The sequence below is a fragment of the Bombina bombina genome, chromosome 1 (assembly GCF_027579735.1).
Source record: "Bombina bombina isolate aBomBom1 chromosome 1, aBomBom1.pri, whole genome shotgun sequence".
Lineage (NCBI taxonomy): Eukaryota > Metazoa > Chordata > Amphibia > Anura > Bombinatoridae > Bombina > Bombina bombina.
In genome coordinates, this window is record NC_069499.1 from 1,494,273,413 (window position 1) to 1,494,297,506 (window position 24,094).

At 39.5% G+C, this 24,094-nt stretch overlaps 1 protein-coding gene across 3 annotated transcripts in view; it reads left to right on the forward strand.

Moving 5' to 3' along the window:
* Positions 1–24,094, forward strand: part of RHOT1 (ras homolog family member T1) — a 241,997-nt gene that overhangs the window by 214,258 nt on the left and 3,645 nt on the right. Inside the window, exon 20 of one of the 3 annotated variants that reach the window (XM_053707478.1) lies at positions 4,980–5,123. The exons of the other annotated variants lie outside the window; for them this stretch is intronic. Within the exon in view, the coding sequence (XP_053563453.1) occupies positions 4,980–5,123 (144 nt within the window). The remainder of the gene's footprint in view (positions 1–4,979; positions 5,124–24,094) is intronic. 3 annotated transcript variants of the gene reach the window in all.

A 24,094-nucleotide genomic window follows, 5' to 3' on the forward strand; every position in this document is an offset into this window, starting at 1 on the left:
TCTCCTTCTAGTAAACGTAAAAAATCTTTTAAAACTTCTCTCCCTACAGATGAATTTTTAAATGAACATCATCATTCTGATTCTGATGACTCTTCTGGTTCAGAGGATTCTGTCTCAGAGATTGATGCTGATAAATCTTCATATTTATTTCAAATGGAATTTATTCGTTCTTTACTTAAAGAAGTACTAATTGCTTTAGAAATAGAGGATTCTGGTCCTCTTGATACTAATTCTAAACGTTTGGATAAGGCATTTAAATCTCCTGTGGTTATTCCAGAAGTTTTTCCTGTTCCTAATGCTATTTCTGCAGTAATTTCCAAAGAATGGGATAAATTGGGTAATTCATTTACTCCTCCTAAACGTTTTAAGCAATTATATCCTGTGCCGTCTGACAGATTAGAATTTTGGGACAAAATCCCTAAAGTTGATGGGGCTATTTCTACCCTTGCTAAACGTACTACTATTCCTACGTCCGATGGTACTTCGTTTAAGGATCCTTTAGATAGGAAAATTGAATCCTTTCTAAGAAAAGCTTATCTGTGTTCAGGTAATCTTCTTAGACCTGCTATATCTTTGGCTGATGTTGCTGCAGCTTCAACTTTTTGGTTGGAAACTTTAGCGCAACAAGTAACACATCATGATTCTCATGATATTATTATTCTTCTTCAGCATGCTAATAATTTTATCTGTGATGCCATTTTTGATATTATCAGAGTTGATGTCAGGTTTATGTCTCTAGCTATTTTAGCTAGAAGAGCTTTATGGCTTAAGACTTGGAATGCTGATATGGCTTCTAAATCAACTCTACTTTCCATTTCTTTCCAGGGTAACAAATTATTTGGTTCTCAGTTGGATTCTATTATCTCAACTGTTACTGGTGGGAAAGGAACTTTTTTACCACAGGATAAAAAATCTAAAGGTAAAAACAGGGCTAATAATCGTTTTCGTTCCTTTCGTTTCAACAAAGAACAAAAGCCTAATCCTTCATCCTCAGGAGCAGTTTCAGTTTGGAAACCATCTCCAGTCTGGAATAAATCCAAGCCTGCTAGAAAGGCAAAGCCTGCTTCTAAGTCCTCATGAAGGTGCGGCCCTCGTTCCAGCTCAGCTGGTAGGGGGCAGGTTACGTTTTTTCAAAGAAATTTGGATCAATTCTGTTCACAATCTTTGGATTCAGAACATTGTTTCAGAAGGGTACAGAATTGGTTTCAAGATGAGACCTCCTGCAAAGAGATTTTTTCTTTCCCGTGTCCCAGTAAATCCAGTGAAAGCTCAAGCATTTCTGAATTGTGTTTCAGATCTAGAGTTGGCTGGAGTAATTATGCCAGTTCCAGTTCCGGAACATGGGATGGGGTTTTATTCAAATCTCTTCATTGTACCAAAGAAGGAGAATTCCTTCAGACCAGATCTGGATCTAAAAATATTGAATCGTTATGTAAGGATACCAACGTTCAAGATGGTAACTGTAAGGACTATCTTGCCTTTTGTTCAGCAAGGGCATTATATGTCCACAATAGATTTACAGGATGCATATCTGCATATTCCGATTCATCCAGATCATTATCAGTTCCTGAGATTCTCTTTTCTGGACAAGCATTACCAGTTTGTGGCTCTGCCGTTTGGCCTAGCTACAGCTCCAAGAATTTTTACAAAGGTTCTCGGTGCCCTTCTGTCTGTAATCAGAGAACAGGGTATTGTGGTATTTTCTTATTTGGACGATATCTTGGTACTTGCTCAGTCTTTACATTTAGCAGAATCTCATACGAATCGACTTGTGTTGTTTCTTCAAGATCATGGTTGGAGGATCAATTTACCAAAAAGTTCATTGATTCCTCAGACAAGGGTAACCTTTCTGGGTTTCCAGATAGATTCAGTGTCCATGACTCTGTCTTTAACAGACAAGAGACGTCTGAAATTGATTTCAGCTTGTCGAAACCTTCAGTCACAATCATTCCCTTCGGTAGCCTTATGCATGGAAATTCTAGGTCTTATGACTGCTGCATCGGACGCGATCCCCTTTGCTCGTTTTCACATGCGACCTCTTCAGCTCTGTATGCTGAATCAATGGTGCAAGGATTACACAAAGATATCTCAATTAATATCTTTAAAACCGATTGTTCGACACTCTCTAATGTGGTGGACAGATCACCATCGTTTAATTCAAGGGGCTTCTTTTGTGCTTCCGACCTGGACTGTAATTTCAACAGATGCAAGTCTCACAGGTTGGGGAGCTGTGTGGGGGTCTCTGACGGCACAAGGAGTTTGGGAATCTCAGGAGGTGAGATTACCGATCAATATTTTGGAACTCCGTGCAATTTTCAGAGCTCTTCAGTTTTGGCCTCTTCTGAAGAGAGAATCGTTCATTTGTTTTCAGACAGACAATGTCACAACTGTGGCATACATCAATCATCAAGGAGGGACTCACAGTCCTCTGGCTATGAAAGAAGTATCTCGAATTTTGGTTTGGGCGGAATCCAGCTCCTGTCTAATTTCTGCGGTTCATATCCCAGGTGTAGACAATTGGGAAGCGGATTATCTCAGTCGACAAAAGTTGCATCCGGGCGAATGGTCTCTTCACCCAGAGGTATTTCTTCAGATTGTTCAAATGTGGGAACTTCCAGAAATAGATCTGATGGCGTCTCATCTAAACAAGAAACTTCCCAGGTATCTGTCCAGATCCCGGGATCCTTAGGCGGAGGCAGTGGATGCATTATCACTTCCTTGGAAGTATCATCCTGCCTATATCTTTCCGCCTCTAGTTCTTCTTCCAAGAGTGATCTCCAAGATTCTGAAGGAATGCTCGTTTGTTCTGCTGGTAGCTCCGGCATGGCCTCACAGGTTTTGGTATGCGGATCTTGTCCGGATGGCCTCTTGCCAACCGTGGACTCTTCCGTTAAGACCAGACCTTCTGTCGCAAGGTCCTTTTTTCCATCAGGATCTCAAATCCTTAAATTTAAAGGTATGGAGATTGAACGCTTGATTCTTGGTCAAAGAGGTTTCTCTGACTCTGTGATTAATACTATGTTACAGGCTCGTAAATCTGTATCTAGAGAGATATATTATAGAGTCTGGAAGACTTATATTTCTTGGTGTCTTTCTCATCATTTTTCTTGGTATTCTTTTAGAATACCGAGAATTTTACAGTTTCTTCAGGATGGTTTAGATAAGGGTTTGTCCACAAGTTCCTTGAAAGGACAAATCTCTGCTCTTTCTGTTCTTTTTCACAGAAAGATTGCTATTCTTCCTGATATTCATTGTTTTGTACAAGCTTTGGTTCGTATAAAACCTGTCATTAAGTCAATTTCTCCTCCTTGGAGTTTGAATTTGGTTCTGGGAGCTCTTCAAGCTCCTCCGTTTGAACCTATGCATTCATTGGACATTAAATTACTTTCTTGGAAAGTTTTGTTCCTTTTGGCAATCTCTTCTGCCAGAAGAGTTTCTGAATTATCTGCTCTTTCTTGTGAGTCTCCTTTTCTGATTTTTCATCAGGATAAGGCGGTGTTGCGAACTTCTTTTGAATTTTTACCTAAAGTTGTGAATTCCAACAACATTAGTAGAGAAATTGTGGTTCCTTCATTATGTCCTAATCCTAAGAATTCTAAGGAGAAATCATTGCATTCTTTGGATGTTGTTAGAGCTTTGAAATATTATGTTGAAGCTACTAAGTCTTTCCGAAAGACTTCTAGTCTATTTGTTATCTTTTCCGGTTCTAGAAAAGGCCAGAAAGCTTCTGCCATTTCTTTGGCATCTTGGTTGAAATCTTTAATTCATCTTGCCTATGTTGAGTCGGGTAAAACTCCGCCTCAGAGGATTACAGCTCATTCTACTAGGTCAGTTTCTACTTCCTGGGCGTTTAGGAATGAAGCTTCGGTTGATCAGATTTGCAAACCAGCAACTTGGTCCTCTTTGCATACTTTTACTAAATTCTACCATTTTGATGTATTTTCTTCTTCTGAAGCAGTTTTTGGTAGAAAAGTACTTCAGGCAGCGGTTTCAGTTTGAATCTTCTGCTTATGTTTTTCATTAAACTTTATTTTGGGTGTGGATTTTTTTCAGCAGGAATTGGCTGTCTTTATTTTATCCCTCCCTCTCTAGTGACTCTTGTGTGGAAAGATCCACATCTTGGGTAATCATTATCCCATACGTCACTAGCTCATGGACTCTTGCTAATTACATGAAAGAAAACATAATTTATGTAAGAACTTACCTGATAAATTCATTTCTTTCATATTAGCAAGAGTCCATGAGGCCCGCCCTTTTTTTGTGGTGGTTATGATTTTGTATAAAGCACAATTATTCCAATTCCTTATTTTTATATGCTTTCGCACTTTTTTATCACCCCACTTCTTGGCTATTCGTTAAACTGAATTGTGGGTGTGGTGAGGGGTGTATTTATAGGCATTTTGAGGTTTGGGAAACTTTGCCCCTCCTGGTAGGAATGTATATCCCATACGTCACTAGCTCATGGACTCTTGCTAATATGAAAGAAATGAATTTATCAGGTAAGTTCTTACATAAATTATGTTTTTTATAGGCGTCCCTAATTGGCCACAGCAGAGACGCTAACCTAAGTTACAACATGGCAGCTCCTATTGTTTTAAAGACACTTAAACTTTACACTTATTTTGTCACTATTTAAACAGCTAATGAAACTTTAAAAAATACATCAACATGTTATTCTTAGACTAATCTTTTCTTTAAATGCATTATTCTATCGGACACGTATTTAGTGTTTAATGTCCCTTTAATATTTTGCCAATATCACATGACATGGGATTATTTTTCCAAAAGTTAGTGCTAGCTATGGTAATGGTGTTATAAGATATATTGCATTTCCAATTCATTCTTGGTTTGGCTGCAGTGCCATCATTTGTGCCATGCCGTTTATGTTTTGTAAGTTGGTGCGGCGGGAGTTTGTGTTGGTAATTGCTTTTGTGGAGCTTTACTATAAACTGCACCCTGTATGCATGTGTGTGTATAAGGTTGAGAGCCGGGGTAGATGTGTTGGGTGAAACGCTGTTAGCAGACACGGACAGCTGCCTGGGACACCAAGTTCATCCGGTCCACAATATTGAGAACTCTGTCTTCATGGAGTCATCTGCTGAGTCATGTAGAGTTGCTTCCAGGTATCAGCGACCTATCGCTATAACTAGCATGGGACTATTAATAAATAATAGTGTTTGGTGTTATTTATATGCGCAACATTAGCCGTGTCCTAAAAGCACTAATAAAACCGGGTTATCTGAAGTTTTAGTATTAGATTTTATGTCAACTTTCAAGAACTACAGAACATTTAGACATTTGCCTGCACAAGTAAATACCAATCTAACATCAAGTCCATAGTCTTAAAATAGGGTAATGTAATGAATCTGTTGTGATTCTTTTTTATACTGTTAGTTGTCAGGCTCACCCCATCATATGAACTTATTGACGCTATGGCATCTGTATATAACATTTTTAATAGTAAATTATAAAGTTGATATATCAACTTAAGCAATATTTCCTGTTTAATTCTATATCAGCTGGTACAGTTTTGCTACACTGTTCTAAAAGGGATACAGGGAATGTCTCTCCTGTGTCACACATTTATCTTTATAATAATATACATTTCTTTCCTAAGATATGGTGAGTCCACGACTTCCTTAATTACTGTTGGGAATATCACTCCTGGCCAACGTGAGGAGGTCCTCCTGATGCCCAGGAGTGATATTCCCAACAGTAATTGATGACGTAGTGGACTCACCATATCCGGAAATAAATGTATCAGGTAAGCATACATTTAATTTTTTTAATTGGTTACAAATGGTGTGGGTTTTCTTTACATTTCACAGTAGTATTTATGTACTGGTCAGTGTCTATACCTGTGTGTTGCCTTTTTAACAGAAATGTAAACTGTATAAGAAGTGTGATTTCATCCTATTTCCTTTAGCTTTTGCATCAATCAGTAGAGAAATTGAGTAAAGCTGTCAGCTCTTTATAACCAATTGCTATCTCATAGTAGGGCTTGACAAATGCAAAGGGCCATGTACCCTGGAATTTACTCCTCCATTTATTTTAAAAACATATTATTGTGCATTTATTAGCATAAGAAACCCTTGCCCGCTTTTAACATTGTAGCTGGCTGCTCATTATACTTCCTGGCTCCTGAGTTCGATCAGAGTTTTTCAAAATTTGCCTTACATCATAAAAAAAATAATAATAATCGTCTGACTACCGTGCATGCTCTGTTTTCTCACATTAGCTAACAGATCATTTCTTTCATGTAATTAGCAAGAGTCCATGAGCTAGTGACTTATGAGATATACATTCCTACCAGGAGGGGCAAAGTTTCCCAAACCTCAAAATGCCTATAAATACACCCCTCACCACACCCACAAATCAGTTTTACAAACTTTGCCTCCCGTGGAGGTGGTGAAGTAAGTTTGTGCTAGATTCTACGTTGATATGCGCTCCGCAGCAGGTTGGAGCCCGGTTTTCCTCTCAGCGTGCAGTGAATGTCAGAGGGATGTGAAGAGAGTATTGCCTATTTGAATTCAATGATCTCCTTCTACGGGGTCTATTTCATAGGTTCTCTGTTATCGGTCGTAGAGATTCATCTCTTACCTCCCTTTTCAGATCGACGATATACTCTTATATATACCATTACCTCTACTGATTCTCGTTTCAGTACTGGTTTGGTTTTCTACTACATGTAGATGAGTGTCCTGGGCTAAGTAAGTCTTATTTTTGTGACACTCTAAGCTATGATTGGGCACTTTTATATAAAGTTCTAAATATTTGTGTTTAAACATTTATTTGCCTTGATTCAGGATGTTCAATATTCCTTATTTCAGACAGTCAGTTTCATTATTTGGGATAATGCATTTGAATAATCAATTTTTTTCTTACCTTAAAATTTGACTTTTTTCACTGTGGGCTGTTAGGCTTGCGGGGGCTGAAAATGCTTCATTTTATTGCGTCATTCTTGGCGCAAAAAATTTTCTTTGTTATGTCCGGCATTATACTTGTCACCGGAAGTTGCGTTTTTTTTTGACGTTTTTTTGTGGCAAAAAGTGTCGGCGTTACCGGATGTGGCGTCATTTTTGGCGCTAAAAGCATTTAGGCGCCAAATAATGTGGGCGTCTTTAAGGAATTTGATCAATTTTGCTTTATATGTTGTTTTTTCTTTTACATATTGCAAGATGTCTCAGATTGACCCTGAATCAGAAGATACTTCTGGAAAATCGCTGCCTGATGCTGGATCAACCAAAGTTAAGTGTATTTGCTGTAAACTTGTGGTATCTGTTCCTCCAGCTGTTGTTTGTAATGAATGTCATGACAAACTTGTTAATGCAGATAATATTTCCTTTAGTAATGTTACATTACCTGTTGCTGTTCCATCAACATCTAATACTCAGAGTGTTCCTGTTAACATAAGAGATTTTGTTTCTAAATCCATTAAGAAGGCTAAGTCTGTTATTCCTCCTTCTAGTAAACGTAAAAGGTCTTTTAAAACTTCTCATTTTTCAGATGAATTTTTAAATGAACATCATCATTCTGATTCTGATAATGATTCCTCTGGTTCAGAGGATTCTGGTTCAGAGGTTGATGCTGATAAATCTTCATATTTATTCAAAATGGAATTTATTCGTTCTTTACTTAAAGAAGTCTTAATTGCATTAGAAATAGAGGAATCTGGTCCTCTTGATACTAAATCTAAATGTTTAAATAAGGTTTTTAAATCTCCTGTAGTTATTCCAGAAGTTTTTCCTGTCCCTGATGCTATTTCTGAAGTAATTTCCAGGGAATGGAATAATTTGGGTAATTCATTTACTCCTTCTAAACGTTTTAAGCAATTATATCCTGTGCCATCTGACAGATTAGAGTTTTGGGACAAAATCCCTAAGGTTGATGGGGCTATCTCTACTCTTGCTAAACGTACTACTATTCCTACGGCAGATAGTACTTCCTTTAAGGATCCTTTAGATAGGAAAATTGATTCCTTTCTAAGAAAAGCTTACTTATGTTCAGGTAATCTTCTTAGACCTGCTATATCTTTAGCGGATGTTGCTGCAGCTTCAACTTTTTGGTTAGAAGCTTTAGCGCAGCAAGTAACAGATCATAATTCTCATAGCATTGTTAATCTTCTTCAACATGCTAATAATTTTATTTGTGATGCCATCTTTGATATCATTAGGGTTGATGTCAGGTATATGTCTCTAGCTATTTTAGCTAGAAGAGCTTTATGGCTTGGAATGCTGATATGTCTTCCAAGTCAACTTTGCTTTCCCTTTCTTTCCAGGGTAATAAATTATTTGGTTCTCAGTTGGATTCCATTATTTCAACTGTTACTGGGGGGAAAGGAACTTTTTTACCTCAGGATAAAAAATCTAAAGGTAAATTTAGGTCTACTAATCGTTTTCGTTCCTTTCGTCACAATAAAGAACAAAAGCCTGATCCTTCCCCTACAGGAGCGGTATCAGTTTGGAAACCATCTCCAGTCTGGAATAAATCCAAGCCTTTTAGAAAGCCAAAGCCAGCTCCCAAGTCAACATGAAGGTGCGGCCCTCATTCCAGCCCAGCTGGTAGGGGGCAGATTACGATTTTTCAAAGAAATTTGGATCAATTCGATTCACAATCTTTGGATTCAGAACATTGTTTCACAAGGGTACAGAATAGGCTTCAAGATAAGGCCTCCTGCAAGAAGATTTTTTCTTTCCCGTGTCCCAGTAAATCCAGTGAAGGCTCAAGCATTTCTGAAATGTGTTTCAGATCTAGAGTTAGCTGGAGTAATTATGCCAGTTCCAGTTCTGGAACAGGGGCTGGGGTTTTACTCAAATCTCTTCATTGTACCAAAGAAGGAGAATTCCTTCAGACCAGTTCTGGATTTAAAAATATTGAATCATTATGTAAGGATACCAACATTCAAAATGGTAACTATAAGGACTATTCTGCCTTTTGTTCAGCAAGGGCATTATATGTCCACAATAGATTTACAGGATGCATATCTGCATATTCCGATTCATCCAGATCACTATCAGTTTCTGAGATTCTCTTTCCTAGACAAGCATTACCAGTTTGTGGCTCTGCCGTTTGGCCTAGCAACAGCTCCAAGAATTTTTACAAAGGTTCTCGGTGCCCTTCTGTCTGTAATCAGAGAACAGGGTATTGTGGTATTTCCTTATTTGGACGATATCTTGGTACTTGCTCAGTCTTCACATTTAGCAGAATCTCATACAAATCGACTTGTATTGTTTCTTCAATGACATGGTTGGAGGATCAATTTACCAAAAAGTTCATTGATTCCTCAGACAAGGGTAACCTTTTTAGGTTTCCAGATAGATTCAGTGTCCATGACTCTGTCTCTGACAGACAAGAGACGTCTAAAATTGGTTTCAGCTTGTCGAAACCTTCAGTCACAATCATTCCCTTCGGTAGCCTTATGCATGGAAATTCTAGGTCTTATGACTGCTGCATCGGACGCGATCCCCTTTGCTCGTTTTCACATGCGACCTCTTCAGCTCTGTATGCTGAACCAGTGGTGCAGGGATTATACAAAGATATCTCAATTAATATCTTTAAAACCGATTGTACGACACTCTCTGACGTGGTGGACAGACCACCATCGTTTAGTTCAGGGGGCTTCTTTTGTTCTTCAGACCTGGACTGTGATTTCAACAGATGCAAGTCTGACAGGTTGGGGAGCTGTTTGGGGGTCTCTGACAGCACAAGGGGTTTGGGAATCTCAGGAGGTGAGATTACCAATCAACATTTTGGAACTCCGTGCAATTTTCAGAGCTCTTCAGTCATGGCCTCTTCTAAAGAGAGAGTCGTTCATTTGTTTTCAGACGGACAATGTCACAACCGTGGCATATGTCAATCATCAAGGAGGGACTCACAGTCCTCTGGCTATGAAAGAAGTATCTCGAATACTGGTATGGGCGGAATCCAGCTCCTGTCTAATTTCTGCGGTTCATATCCCAGGTATAGACAATTGGGAAGCGTATTATCTCAGTCGCCAAACGTTACATCCGGGCGAATGGTCTCTTCACCCAGAGGTATTTCTTCAGATTGTTCAAATGTGGTGACTTCCAGAAATAGATCTGATGGCTTCTCATCTAAACAAGAAACTTCCCAGGTATCTGTCCAGATCCAGGGATCCTCAGGTGGAGGCAGTGGATGCATTGTCACTTCCTTGGAAGTATCATCCTGCCTATATCTTTCCGCCTCTAGTTCTCCTTCCAAGAGTGATTTCCAAGATTCTAAAGGAGTGCTCGTTTGTTCTGCTGGTGGCTCCAGCATGGCCTCACAGGTTTTGGTATGCGGATCTTGTCTGGATGGCCACTTACCAACCGTGGACTCTTCCATTAAGACCAGACCTTCTATCGCAAGGTCCTTTTTTCCATCAGGATCTCAAATCCTTAAATTTGAAGGTATGGAGATTGAACGCTTGATTCTCAGTCATAGAGGTTTCTCTGACTCTGTGATTAATACTATGTTACAGGCTCGTAAATCTGTATCTAGGAAGATATATTATCGAGTCTGGAAGATTTACATTTCTTGGTGTTTTTCTCATCATTTTTCTTGGCATTCTTTTAGAATTCCTAGAATTTTACAGTTTCTTCAGGATGGTTTGGATAAAGGTTTGTCTGCAAGTTCCTTGAAAGGACAAATCTCTGCTCTTTCTGTTCTTTTCCACAGAAAGATTGCTATTCTTCCTGATATTCATTGTTTTGTACAAGCTTTGGTTCGTATAAAACCTGTTATTAAGTCAATTTCTCCTCCTTGGAGTTTGAATTTGGTTCTGGGGGCTCTTCAAGCTCCTCCGTTTGAACCTATGCATTCGCTGGACATTAAATTACTTTCTTGGAAAGTTTTGTTTCTTTTGGCCATCTCTTCTGCTAGAAGAGTTTCTGAATTATCTGCTCTTTCTTGTGAGTCTCCTTTTCTGATTTTTCATCAGGATAAGGCGGTGTTGCGAACTTCTTTTAAATTTTTACCTAAGGTTGTGAATTCTAACAACATTAGTAGAGAAATTGTGGTTCCTTCATTGTGTCCTAATCCTAAGAATTCTAAGGAAAGATCGTTGCATTCTTTGGATGTAGTTAGAGCTTTGAAATATTATGTTGAAGCTACTAAAAATTTCCGAAAGACTTCTAGTCTATTTGTTATCTTTTCCGGTTCTAGGAAAGGTCAGAAGGCCTCTGCCATTTCTTTGGCGTCTTGGTTAAAGTCTTTGATTCATCATGCTTATGTCGAGTCGGGTAAAACTCCGCCTCAAAGGATTACAGCTCATTCTACTAGGTCAGTTTCTACTTCCTGGGCGTTTAGGAATGAAGCTTCGGTTGATCAGATTTGCAAAGCAGCAACTTGGTCTTCTTTGCATACTTTTACTAAATTCTACCATTTTGATGTGTTTTCTTCTTCTGAAGCAGTTTTTGGTAGAAAAGTACTTCAGGCAGCTGTTTCAGTTTGATTCTTCTGCTTATAATTTCAGTTTTTTTCATTATAAGATTTAAACTTTGTTTTGGGTGTGGATTATTTTCAGCGGAATTGGCTGTCTTTATTTTATCCCTCCCTCTCTAGTGACTCTTGCGTGGAAGATCCACATCTTGGGTATTCATTATCCCATACGTCACTAGCTCATGGACTCTTGCTAATTACATGAAAGAAAACATAATTTATGTAAGAACTTACCTGATAAATTCATTTCTTTCATATTAGCAAGAGTCCATGAGGCCCACCCTTTTTTGTGGTGGTTATGATTTTTTTGTATAAAGCACAATTATTCCAATTCCTTATTTTTTTTATGCTTTCGCACTTTTTTCTTATCACCCCACTTCTTGGCTATGCGTTAAACTGATTTGTGGGTGTGGTGAGGGGTGTATTTATAGGCATTTTGAGGTTTGGGAAACTTTGCCCCTCCTGGTAGGAATGTATATCCCATACGTCACTAGCTCATGGACTCTTGCTAATATGAAAGAAATGAATTTATCAGGTAAGTTCTTACATAAATTATGTTTTTTTATTATTTAAGGGACATAAAACTGCTCAAAAATTATTTTGTGATTCACATAGAGTGTAAAATTAATTATTTTTTTTTTACGGCTATTAACAAATTGACTTTGTTCACTTGGTATCCTTTGTTAAAAAGCAGGTAGGAAGATGTAGGAGCATGCATGTGGCTGAAGCAATATATACTCTGTCAGAATCACAAAAATAAATGTATGAGTTTCATGTCCCTTTAAATTTATTTATTTAAATAAAGTCTTTCCATGAGATATGAAAGCCAACATGCTGGGGTTAGGCACACAGTTTTATACAAGCAATAGTGCAACAATGTAGCATATTACAGCATTTTCGTTCTACGCTTTTATATCCCTTTAAGCCTGATTTCCATCAAGCAGGCCTAAGGTAAGTTTGGCATATCCTTAAGCTTAAAGTGAAGGTAAAGTTGCATCTATTATATTGTTTACCCTGCAAGTACTCAAAAATTTAATGGGACTTTAATTCATGATTTTTTTCAAATCGCTATATTTATTTTGTTTTTAACGTTTATTAATGCTTTTCTGAACAATGTTAAAACAACCCGTTTTTTAGGGGTTTTTTCTCAGCCCGGTCACGTTTTTTTATAACCCAATTGAAACACTGGCCGTTAGGCGGCCGTCATATTACGTCACCGCATTGTTGGACTCTATGCGCATGCGTTGCCTTCACTTACTCTATGAGCAAAGCGCGTTCCAGTATATCGCATGCGCAATACAGATTCACCCTTGCAAATCGAATGGACGACGCAGTGTGCGCATGCGCAAATTGTCGAGAACGCGCTTTTGAACTACGTGTAGAGCGGGTGGGACCGCTCTGTACGTCAGAGTCTCAACAAGCAGGAAATTGATGGAGGGAGGAGTAAAGAAGGGAAGAGCACGTAAAAACAAATTCTTTTTTTGCCTATTTTATATATATATAAACGTAATTAAAAAAATTGGCGATCAGACTGTATAATATATAAATAATATAATAATATGCAAAACACCGGAAAACTTTACCTTCACTTTAAAGGGACAGTCAAGTCCAAAAAAACATTCATGATTTAAATAGGGCATGTAACTTTAAACAACTTCCCAATTTACTTTTATCACCAATTTTGCTTTGTTCTCTTGGTATTCTTAGTTGAAATCTAAACCTAGGAGGTTCATATGCTAATTTCTTAGACCTTGAAGACTGCCTCTAATCTGAATGCATTTTGACCACTAGAGGGCATTAGTTCATGTGTTTCATATAGATAATATTGAGCTCATGCACGTGTGACCTAGGAGTTAGCTCTGATTGGCTAAAATGCAAGTCTGTCGAAAGATCTGAAATAAGGGGGCAGTCAGCAGAAGCTTAGATACAAGGTAATTACAGAGGTAAAATGTGTATTATTAAAACTGTGTTGGTTATGCAAAACTGGGAAATGAGTAATAAAGGAATTACCTTTCTTTTTTAACAACAAAAATTCTGGTGCTGACTGTCCCTTTAACCCCTTAAGGACAAGGCCATTTTTCAGTTTCTTTCCCTTAAGGACCAGGGCTATTTTTACATTTCTGCAGTGTTTGTGTTTAGCCTTAATTTTCCTCTTACTCTTTTACTGTAGCCACACATATTATATACCGTTTTTCTCGCCATTAAATGGACTTTCAAAAGATACCATTATTTTCATCATATTTTATAATTTACCATAATTTTTTTTATAAAATATGAGGAAAAAATGGAAAAAAAAACACCTTTTCTAACTTTGACCCCCAAAATCTGTTACACATCTACAACCACCAAAAAACACCCATGCTAAATAGTTTCTAAATTTTGTCCTGAGTTTAGAAATACCCAATGTTTACATGTTCTTTGCTTTTTTTGCAAGTTATAGGGCCATAAATACAAGTAGCACTTTGCTATTTCCAAACCATTTTTTTTTCTTCCAAAATTAGTGCTAGTTACATTGGAACACTGATATCTGTCAGGAATCCCTGAATATCCATTGACATGTATATATTTTTTTTAGTAGACAACCCAAAGTATTGATCTAGTCCCATTTTGGTATATTTCATGCCACCATTTCACCGCCAAATGCGATCAAATAAAAATAATTGTTCACTTTTTCACAAACTTTAGGTTTCTCACTGAAATTATTTACAAACAACTTGTGCAATTATGGCACAAATGGCTGTAAATGCTTTTCTGGGATCCCTTTTGTTCAGAAATAGCAGACGTTTATGGCTGTGGCATTACTTTTTGGTAATTAGAAGGCCGCTAAATGCCGCTGCGCACCACACTTGTATTAGACCAAGCAGTGAAGGGGTTAATTAGGGAGCTTGTAGGGTTAATTTTAGCTTTAGTGTAGTGTAGTAGACAACCCAAAGTATTGATCTAGGCCCATTTTGATATATTTCATGCCACCATATCACCACCAAATTCTATGAAATTAAAAAAAAAATTGTTCACTTTTTCACTAACTTTGGGTTTCTTACTGAAATTATTTACAAACAGCTTGTGCAATTATGGCACAATTGGTTTTAAATGCTTCTCTGGGATCCCCTTTGTTCAGAAATAGCAGACATATATGGCTGTGGCATTACTTTTTGGTAAATAGAAGGCTGCTAAATGCCGCTGTGCACCACTCTTGTATTATGCCGAGCAATGACAGGGTTAATTAGGTAGTTTGTAGGGAGCTTGCAGGGTTAATTTTAGCTTTAGTGTAGAGATCAGCCTCCCACCTGACACATCCCACCCCCTGATCCTTCCAAAACAGCTCTCTTCCCTCCCCCACCCCACAATTGGCCCCCCGCCATCTTAAGTACTGGCAGACCCCCCTTAGCCCCCAACCTCTCTGATCCCCACAAACAGCTATATAACCCTTGCCAACTACCTATTTGCTGCCATCTTGGGTACTGGCAGCTGTCTGCCACTACCCAATTTGCCTCCCAAAAAAGTTTTTTTTTTTTTTTTTATGTAATTAAATTTTTTCTGTAGTGTAGCTTCCCCCCCCTCAATACCCCCCTCCCTCTCCCCCTCCCAGATACTTTTGATCATTAATTTCCCCCCCTCCATCTCCCTCTCTCCCACTCTGCACTCTCCCATTCATTGGTGGCAGTGGTTGTTGCGCACACGCTCCCCGCACGCTCCCAGCACCCGGCGTGCACATTGCACATTCAGGAACCGGATGCCGGGTAGCGATGGGCCGCCCACCCACCTCCCTGCAGCACCCACCAACGATTGGCTCCATCACTACCGGTGCAGAGAGGGCCACAGAGTGGCTCTCTCTGCATCGGTCTTGGGAATAAAGGTATTGCAGTGATGCCTCAATATCGAGGCATCATGGCAATACCTTGAAAGCGGCTGGAAGCGATTAGGATCGCTTCCAGCCGCTTTAAACCCAAATGTCGTACAGGGTACGTCTCTGGTCTTTAAAGACCAGTTTGTGTGTGACGTACCCTGTACGACATGCGTCGTTAAGGGGTTAAGCAGAGTTGGTTCAGTAAGTGGTGTTTATGGCCACAGAAAAACTATGAAGGGCCAGTTATGACCCACAGGCTATAGGCTGGGAAGCCCTGATGTAAAGCAGTTATAGTCCTCATCTAGTTTGTAGATAACTTAGGTCTACCAGGTGTGACAGTTTGAGGTACAGTATATTTTAGTTGCAAGTGGATGTTCCATGCCTTTTTTATGCTTCTTTTTTTTTTTTTTTTTAAATAGTATTCTCTGTCTAAATCACAAAAGAACATTTTTGGGTTTCATATCCCTTTAAGGAATGAGATTAGGGTAGCCCTGCCTTCTCTTCCCTAAACCTATCTGATGCCCATTACAACATATTATTGTAATGTGCATCACAGTCAGTTTGAAAGACGACACATATTTGTCATGAAGGTGGATTTTCAAAGTGGTGGAGTTAGTGTAGCTGCAATGTAGCTGGGAGGGGAAGTTTTATTCAAACTCCTCTATCTTAGCTCCCTTAGCAGCTACAGATTAAAAGAGGTCTTTGAAAAGCAACAAGCTCTCAAAAATAAATGGTTACAAACACACAGCATGGGGTTTTACTGAGGTGGGGATCTTTAGGGACCCACAATAAAAATATATGAAATGTTTATCGACCCCCAATAAAGGGCCAGATTCCGGTTGGCACGCTAATGGTTACGCGCAAGCAAAAATGGGTTTATTGCCGCTTGCGATCTCTTGAGTGCAATTAATGTTAAAGCGTTTCGGGATTGTGCGTCCTCGGAGCTCTGGTTAACTGTTTCGCAAAACAAAAAAGTTTCACAAAACACATCAACATTACATTGAAAAAGTAAAGTTACACTCCTAATAACACCATCTATCAAAAGTTTTTTGAAAAAACTAATTTGTATATAAATGTTATAAGGGCTCAAAGATATGGGGTCTCAGGTGTTAGATGAAAAAAAGGCAGGCAAAGGGCTTTCACATAGAGATACGTACATATACATGTCTAAGTTATGTATTTATATGTGTATATATGTATTGACAGAAATATAAACACATAAATACATATGTACTCACTCTTTGCGCGCAGAGTATCTGAGATTGCTGCCTTGCAATGTGAGCCTCCTTATCTGGTGTTCCATTCTGATAAGGCTGTCCTACATACTAAGTTAGGTTTTCTTCCTATGGTCGTGTCAGACTGCAACATCAATCAAGAGATTGCGTTTCCTTCCTTGTGTCCCAATCCTTCTTTGAAGGAACGTTTGCTTCATAATTTGGACGTGGTTCGCACCTTGAAGTTCTATCTTCAAGCTGCTAAGGATTTTAGACGATCTTCTTACTTTGTTGTCTATTCCGGGAAGCGTAAGGGTCAGAAGGTCGACTTCCTTGTCTTTTTGGTTAAGGAGTGTTATCCGCTTAGCTTATGAGACAGCGGGACATAAACCTCCTCAGGGGATTAGGACTCATTCTACTAGAAGCTTATACAATCAAAGAAAGTTGCAAAAAAAGTGTACACAATAATAGCACTCACTCCCTCAAATGTTAAATTGTATACGTATGGTGTGGTATATGTATAGAAAAAGACACATTAAAACATAAACTTTAATAAGAATTAATTAAAAATTGGGCTCACTTAAAAACCCTAGAGGACTAGTAGTTGAGAAAATAAGCACGTCTGGATGATACCAGGCGGTATTAAATGTAACTTGAGTTGTCAGATAGTTTTGTTATAAATTCACTCAGGGTGATGATGCTGTATATTTATTGTGGTTAAACAACAGTACGTTGGTACTCCCAGTGGGACCTACATAAGGTCTATATTGGTACGGAGTAGGGGAAATTGGGACCCCTCTTTTAATCTAGTAGTACTAGTTTAGTTGTTAATTGTTATATCTGAGCCGACGATGACCATATTCTCAGATTAATCAGATAGCTATACTCACCGGGGAGCAGTCCTCTGTTACATTACCTGAGACTAACGTCTCATCAAGCTGATAATTGTTATCCGCTTCACAATTGGAAATACTATTTTCAAACCCACTTGTTGCTGTAGTAATTTTAGACTATTGCGTGAATAATAATTAACATATTGACAAGCTAAAAACAGCACTAATTTTGTAATTGCTATCACAGTGTATTAACGGGCAGTTTGCTGCACAGTATAACACCTACCTATACACTTAGCTGTTACTTACTTTTAATAACAAGCATTTGGAAGAAGAACTAGAGGCGGGAAAATATAAGCAGGTTGATAACACCACGGAAGTGTCAACGCATCCACTGCTTCCGCTTGAGGATCCCTGGACCTGGACAGGTACATTTCATGGTGTTCTTCTCATAAATTCTCTTGGCATTCTTTTAGAATTCCTAGAATTTTACAGTTTCTTCAGGATGGTTTGGATAAAGGTTTGTCTGCAAGTTCCTTGAAAGGACAAATCTCTGCTCTTTCTTTTTTATTCCACAGGAAAATTGCTAAACTTCCTGATATTCATTGTTTTGCTCAGGCTTTGGTTCGTATCAAGCCTGCCATTAAATCAATCTCTCCTCCTTGGAGTCTTAATTTGGTTCTGAAGGCTTTACAGGCTCCTCCTTTTGAGCCTATGCATTCTTTGGACATTAAACTACTTTCTTGGAAAGTGTTGTTCCTTTTGGCCATCTCTTCTGCTAGAAGAGTTTCTGAATTATCTGCTCTTTCTTGTGATTCTCCTTTTCTGATTTTTCATCAGGATAAGGCAGTTTTGCGGACTTCATTTAAATTCTTACCTAAGGTTGTGAATTCCAACAACATTAATAGAGAAATTGTTGTCCCTTCTTTATGTCCCCATCCTAAGAATTCTTTGGAGAGATCTTTACATTCTTTTGATGTGTTGAGAGCTCTGAAATATTATGTTGAAGCCACTAAAGATTTCAGGAAGACTTCTTGTCTATTTCTTATCTTTTCTGGTTCCAGGAAACCACATGACAGGCTTCACAGGCCTTACCTTGCCTCATATTGGCTGCTAATTTGCGGTTTATCTTTTCTGCTTAAAGGGATATTCAATACCCGAAATTTTGTTGTTTCAAAAGATAGATAATCCCTTTATTACTCATTCCCCAGTTTTGCATAACCAACACTGTTATATTAATACACTCTTTACCTCTGTGATTACCTTGTATGTAAGCATCTTCTGACAGCCCCCTGATCACATGAAATTTTATGTATTTATTGACTTGCATTTTAGCCAATAAGTGCAGTGTCTGCCATAAGCCACGGGCGTGATCACAATGTTATCTATATGGCTTACATGAACTAGCTCTCCCCTGTTGTGAAAAGCAAATAAAAAAAATGTGATAAGAGGCGGCCTTCAAGAGCTTAGAAATTATCATATGAGCCTTCCTAGGTTTAGCTTTCAACTAAGAATACCAAGAGAACAAAGCAAAATTGGTGATTAAAGTAAATTGGAAAGTTGTTTAAAATTACATACCCTATTTAAAACATGAACGTTTTTTTGAACTTGACTGTCCCTTTAAGCCAAATGATGGATATTTTGTTAACACAATGACAGCGGCAAGTTCTGTCTTCTCAAGACTCAAGTCCAGTTTGGCTCCACTAGACAAGGAAAGTAGTAGGTAGAGTTTGGCCATTGGAAAATAGTTGCAGCAAACAAGATGTTAATCTTTTCTAATAATGTACAGACTGATATGTTAAACTAGATGAAGACAAGAGAAAAATGTTGTCATATCAAGGTGTTTGTTGTCCCTTTAATAGTAAAAGCAAATTTTGCCTAGAAACCCAGTTGACTCACGACAATTAGGGTAAATTGTTCATTTTTATTATGATATACTTTTCCTTATCAGATAAGGACACAAAAAGATCAAATGGTATCAATGTGTGATGTGTGGTTAACAGGGTCTGTTAAGGGAATTTCTGCCTGAGTCAGACAATAAAATAATGCCCCCAATTCTCTTTCCATTATTTAAGGTAACCATATTCTCCCCGTGTGCTTCCCCTGTTAGCTCCCATCTTCCCTTCAGGACCCATTATAGAGCCTGGCCTGGTAAAGGTCTTCATTATTAAATGTGTTGCATTCAAGAAATAGTGTTTGTTTTTTAATGAAACGTTACATTTGTCTTTACATTTTGTTTAAACCGACACCATGCCTTATGGTAGCCTCAGTAGAGGAGGGCAGTTCTATGGGAAAAGAACATTAAAAACACAAGAAGTTAGTTTAAAGGGACAGTAAAGTCAGTATCAAACTTTCATGATTAAGTTGGAGCATGCAATTTTAAACAATTTCCAATTTACTTGTTATCTAATTTGTATTGTTCTCTTGGTATCCTTTGTTTAAAAGCATACCTAGTTAGGCTCAGGGGCAGCTATTCACTTCCTGGGGTTGTGGATTGCTGTATCTTCAACAAAGGATACCAAGAGAATGAAGCAAATTGGATAATATAAGGAACTTGGAAAGCTGTTTACAATTTATATGTGCTCTATCTGAACCATGAAAGAATTTATTTCTCCAACATAGGTGTGTCCGGTCCACGGCGTCATCCTTACTTGTGGGATATTCTCTTCCCCAACAGGAAATGGCAAAGAGCCCAGCAAAGCTGGTCACATGATCCCTCCTACGCTCCGCCTACCCCAGTCATTCTCTTTGCCGTTGTACAGGCAACATCTCCACGGAGATGGCTTAGAGTTTTTTAGTGTTTAACTGTAGTTTTTATTATTCAATCAAGAGTTTGTTATTTTAAAATAGTGCTGGTATGTACTATTTACTCAGAAACAGAAAAGAGATGAAGATTTCTGTTTGTATGAGGAAAATGATTTTAGCAACCGTTACTAAAATCCATGGCTGTTCCACACAGGACTGTTGAGAGGAATTAACTTCAGTTGGGGGAACAGTGAGCAGTCTCTTGCTGCTTGAGGCATGACACATTCTAACAAGACGATGTAATGCTGGAAGCTGTCATTTTCCCTATGGGATCCGGTAAGCCATGTTTATTAAGATAGTAAATAAGGGCTTCACAAGGGCTTATTAAGACTGTAGACTTTTTCTGGGCTAAATCGATTCATTATTAACACATATTTAGCCTTGAGGAATCATTTAATCTGGGTATTTTGATAAGATTATATCGGCAGGCACTTTTTTAGACACCTTATTCTTTAGGGGCTTTCCCAAATCATAGGCAGAGCCTCATTTTCGCGCCGGTGTTGCGCACTTGTTTTTGAGAGGCATGGCATGCAGTCGCATGTGTGAGGAGCTCTGATACATAGAAAAGACTTTCTGAAGGCGTCATTTGGTATCGTATTTGGGCTTGGTTGGGTCTCAGCAAAGCAGATACCAGGGACTGTAAAGGGGTTAAAGTTTCCAAATTTGGTGTGCAATACTTTTAAGGCTTTAAGACACTGTGGTGAAATTTTGGTGAATTTTGAACAATTCCTTCATATTTTTTCGCAATTGCAGTAATAAAGTGTGTTCAGTTTAAAATTTAAAGTGACAGTAACGGTTTTATTTTAAAACGTTTTTTGTACTTTATTATCAAGTTTATGCCTGTTTAACATGTCTGAACTACCAGATAGACTGTGTTCTGAATGTGGGGAAGCCAGAGTTCCTTCTCATTTAAATAAATGTGATTTATGTGACAATGACAATGATGCCCAAGATGATTCCTCAAGTGAGGGGAGTAAGCATGGTACTGCATCATTCCCTCCTTCGTCTACACGAGTCTTGCCCACTCAGGAGGCCCCTAGTACATCTAGCGCGCCAATACTCCTTACTATGCAACAATTAACGGCTGTAATGGATAATTCTGTCAAAAACATTTTAGCCAAGATGCACACTTATCAGCGTAAGCGCGACTGCTCTGTTTTAGATACTGAAGAGCATGACGACGCTGATAATAATGGTTCTGAAGGGCCCCTAAACCAGTCTGATGGGGCCAGGGAGGTTTTGTCTGAGGGAGAAATTACAGATTCAGGGAACATTTCTCAACAAGCTGAACCTGATGTGATTACGTTTAAATTTAAGTTGGAACATCTCCGCGCTCTGCTTAAGGAGGTATTATCCACTCTGGATGATTGTGACAATTTGGTCATCCCAGAGAAGCTATGTAAAATGGACAAGTTCCTAGAGGTCCCGGGGCTCCCAGAAGCTTTTCCTATACCCAAGCGGGTGGCGGACATTGTAAATAAAGAATGGGAAAGGCCCGGTATTCCTTTCGTCCCTCCCCCCATATTTAAAAAATTGTTTCCTATGGTCGACCCCAGAAAGGACTTATGGCAGACAGTCCCCAAGGTCGAGGGAGCGGTTTCCACTTTAAACAAACGCACCACTATACCCATAGAAGATAGTTGTGCTTTCAAAGATCCTATGGATAAAAAATTAGAAGGTTTACTTAAAAAAAAAAAGTTTGTTCAGCAGGGTTACCTTCTACAACCAATTTCATGCATTGTCCCTGTCGCTACAGCCGCATGTTTCTGGTTCGATGAGCTGTTAAAGGCGGTCGATAGTGATTCTCCTCCTTATGAGGAGATTATGGACAGAATCAATGCTCTCAAATTGGCTAATTCTTTCACCCTAGACGCCACTTTGCAATTGGCTAGGTTAGCGGCTAAGAATTCTGGGTTTGCTATTGTGGCGCGCAGAGCGCTTTGGTTGAAATCTTGGTCAGCTGATGCGTCTTCCAAGAACAAGCTACTTAACATTCCTTTCAAGGGGAAAACGCTGTTTGGCCCTGACTTGAAAGAGATTATCTCTGATATCACTGGGGGTAAGGGCCATGCCCTTCCTCAGGATCGGCCTTTCAAGGCCAAAAATAAACCTAATTTTCGTCCCTTTCGTAGAAACGGACCAGCCCAAAGTGCTACGTCCTCTAAGCAAGAGGGTAATACTTCTCAAGCCAAGCAAGCTTGGAGACCAATGCAAGGCTGGAACAAGGGAAAGCAGGCCAAGAAACCTGCCACTGCTACCAAGACAGCATGAAATGTGGGCCCCCGATCCGGGACCGGATCTGGTGGGGGGCAGACTCTCTCTCTTCGCTCAGGCTTGGGCAAGAGATGTTCTGGATCCTTGGACACTAGAAATAGTCTCCCAAGGTTATCTTCTGGAATTCAAGGGGCTTCCCCCAAGGGGGAGGTTCCACAGGTCTCAGTTGTCTTCAGACCACATAAAAAGACAGGCATTCTTACATTGTGTAGAAGACCTGTTAACAATGGGAGTGATTCATCCTGTTCCATTAGGAGAACAAGGGATGGGGTTCTACTCCAATCTGTTCATAGTTCCCAAAAAAGAGGGAACGTTCAGACCAATCTTAGATCTCAAGATCTTAAACAAGTTTCTCAAGGTTCCATCGTTCAAGATGGAAACCATTCAAACAATTCTTCCTTCCATCCAGGAAGGTCAATTCATGACCACGGTGGATTTAAAGGATGCGTATCTACATATTCCTATCCACAAGGAACATCATCGGTTCCTAAGGTTCGCATTCCTGGACAAGCATTACCAGTTCGTGGCGCTTCCTTTCGGATTAGCCACTGCTCCAAGGATTTTCACAAAGGTACTAGGGTCCCTTCTAGCTGTGCTAAGACCAAGGGGTATTGCTGTAGTACCTTACTTGGACGACATTCTGATTCAAGCGTCGTCCCTTCCTCAAGCAAAGGCTCACACGGACATCGTCCTGGCCTTTCTCAGATCTCACGGATGGAAAGTGAACGTGGAAAAGAGTTCTCTATCTCCGTCGACAAGGGTTCCCTTCTTGGGAACAATAATAGACTCCTTAGAAATGAGGATTTTTCTGACAGAGGCCAGAAAAACAAGACTTCTAGACTCTTGTCGGATACTTCATTCCGTTCCTCTTCCTTCCATAGCGCAGTGCATGGAAGTGATAGGTTTGATGGTTGCGGCAATGGACATAGTTCCTTTTGCGCGCATTCATCTAAGACCATTACAACTGTGCATGCTCAGTCAGTGGAATGGGGACTATACAGACTTGTCTCCGAGGATACAAGTAAATCAGAGGACCAGAGACTCACTCCGTTGGTGGCTGTCCCTGGACAACCTGTCACAAGGGATGACCTTCCGCAGACCAGAGTGGGTCATTGTCACGACCGACGCCAGTCTGATGGGCTGGGGCGCGGTCTGGGGATCCCTGAAAGCTCAGGGTCTTTGGTCTCGGGAAGAATCTCTTCTACCGATAAATATTCTGGAACTGAGAGCAATATTCAATGCTCTCAAGGCTTGGCCTCAGCTAGCGAGGGCCAAGTTCATACGGTTTCAATCAGACAACATGACAACTGTTGCGTACATCAACCATCAGGGGGGAACAAGGAGTTCCCTGGCGATGGAAGAAGTGACCAAAATCATTCAATGGGCGGAGTCTCACTCCTGCCACCTGTCTGCAATCCACATCCCAGGAGTGGAAAATTGGGAAGCGGATTTTCTGAGTCGTCAGACATTGCATCCGGGGGAGTGGGAACTCCATCCGGAAATCTTTGTCCAAATCACTCAACTGTGGGGCATTCCAGACATGGATCTGATGGCCTCTCGTCAGAACTTCAAAGTTCCTTGCTACGGGTCCAGATCCAGGGATCCCAAGGCGGCTCTAGTGGATGCACTAGTAGCACCTTGGACCTTCAAACTAGCTTATGTATTCCCGCCGTTTCCTCTCA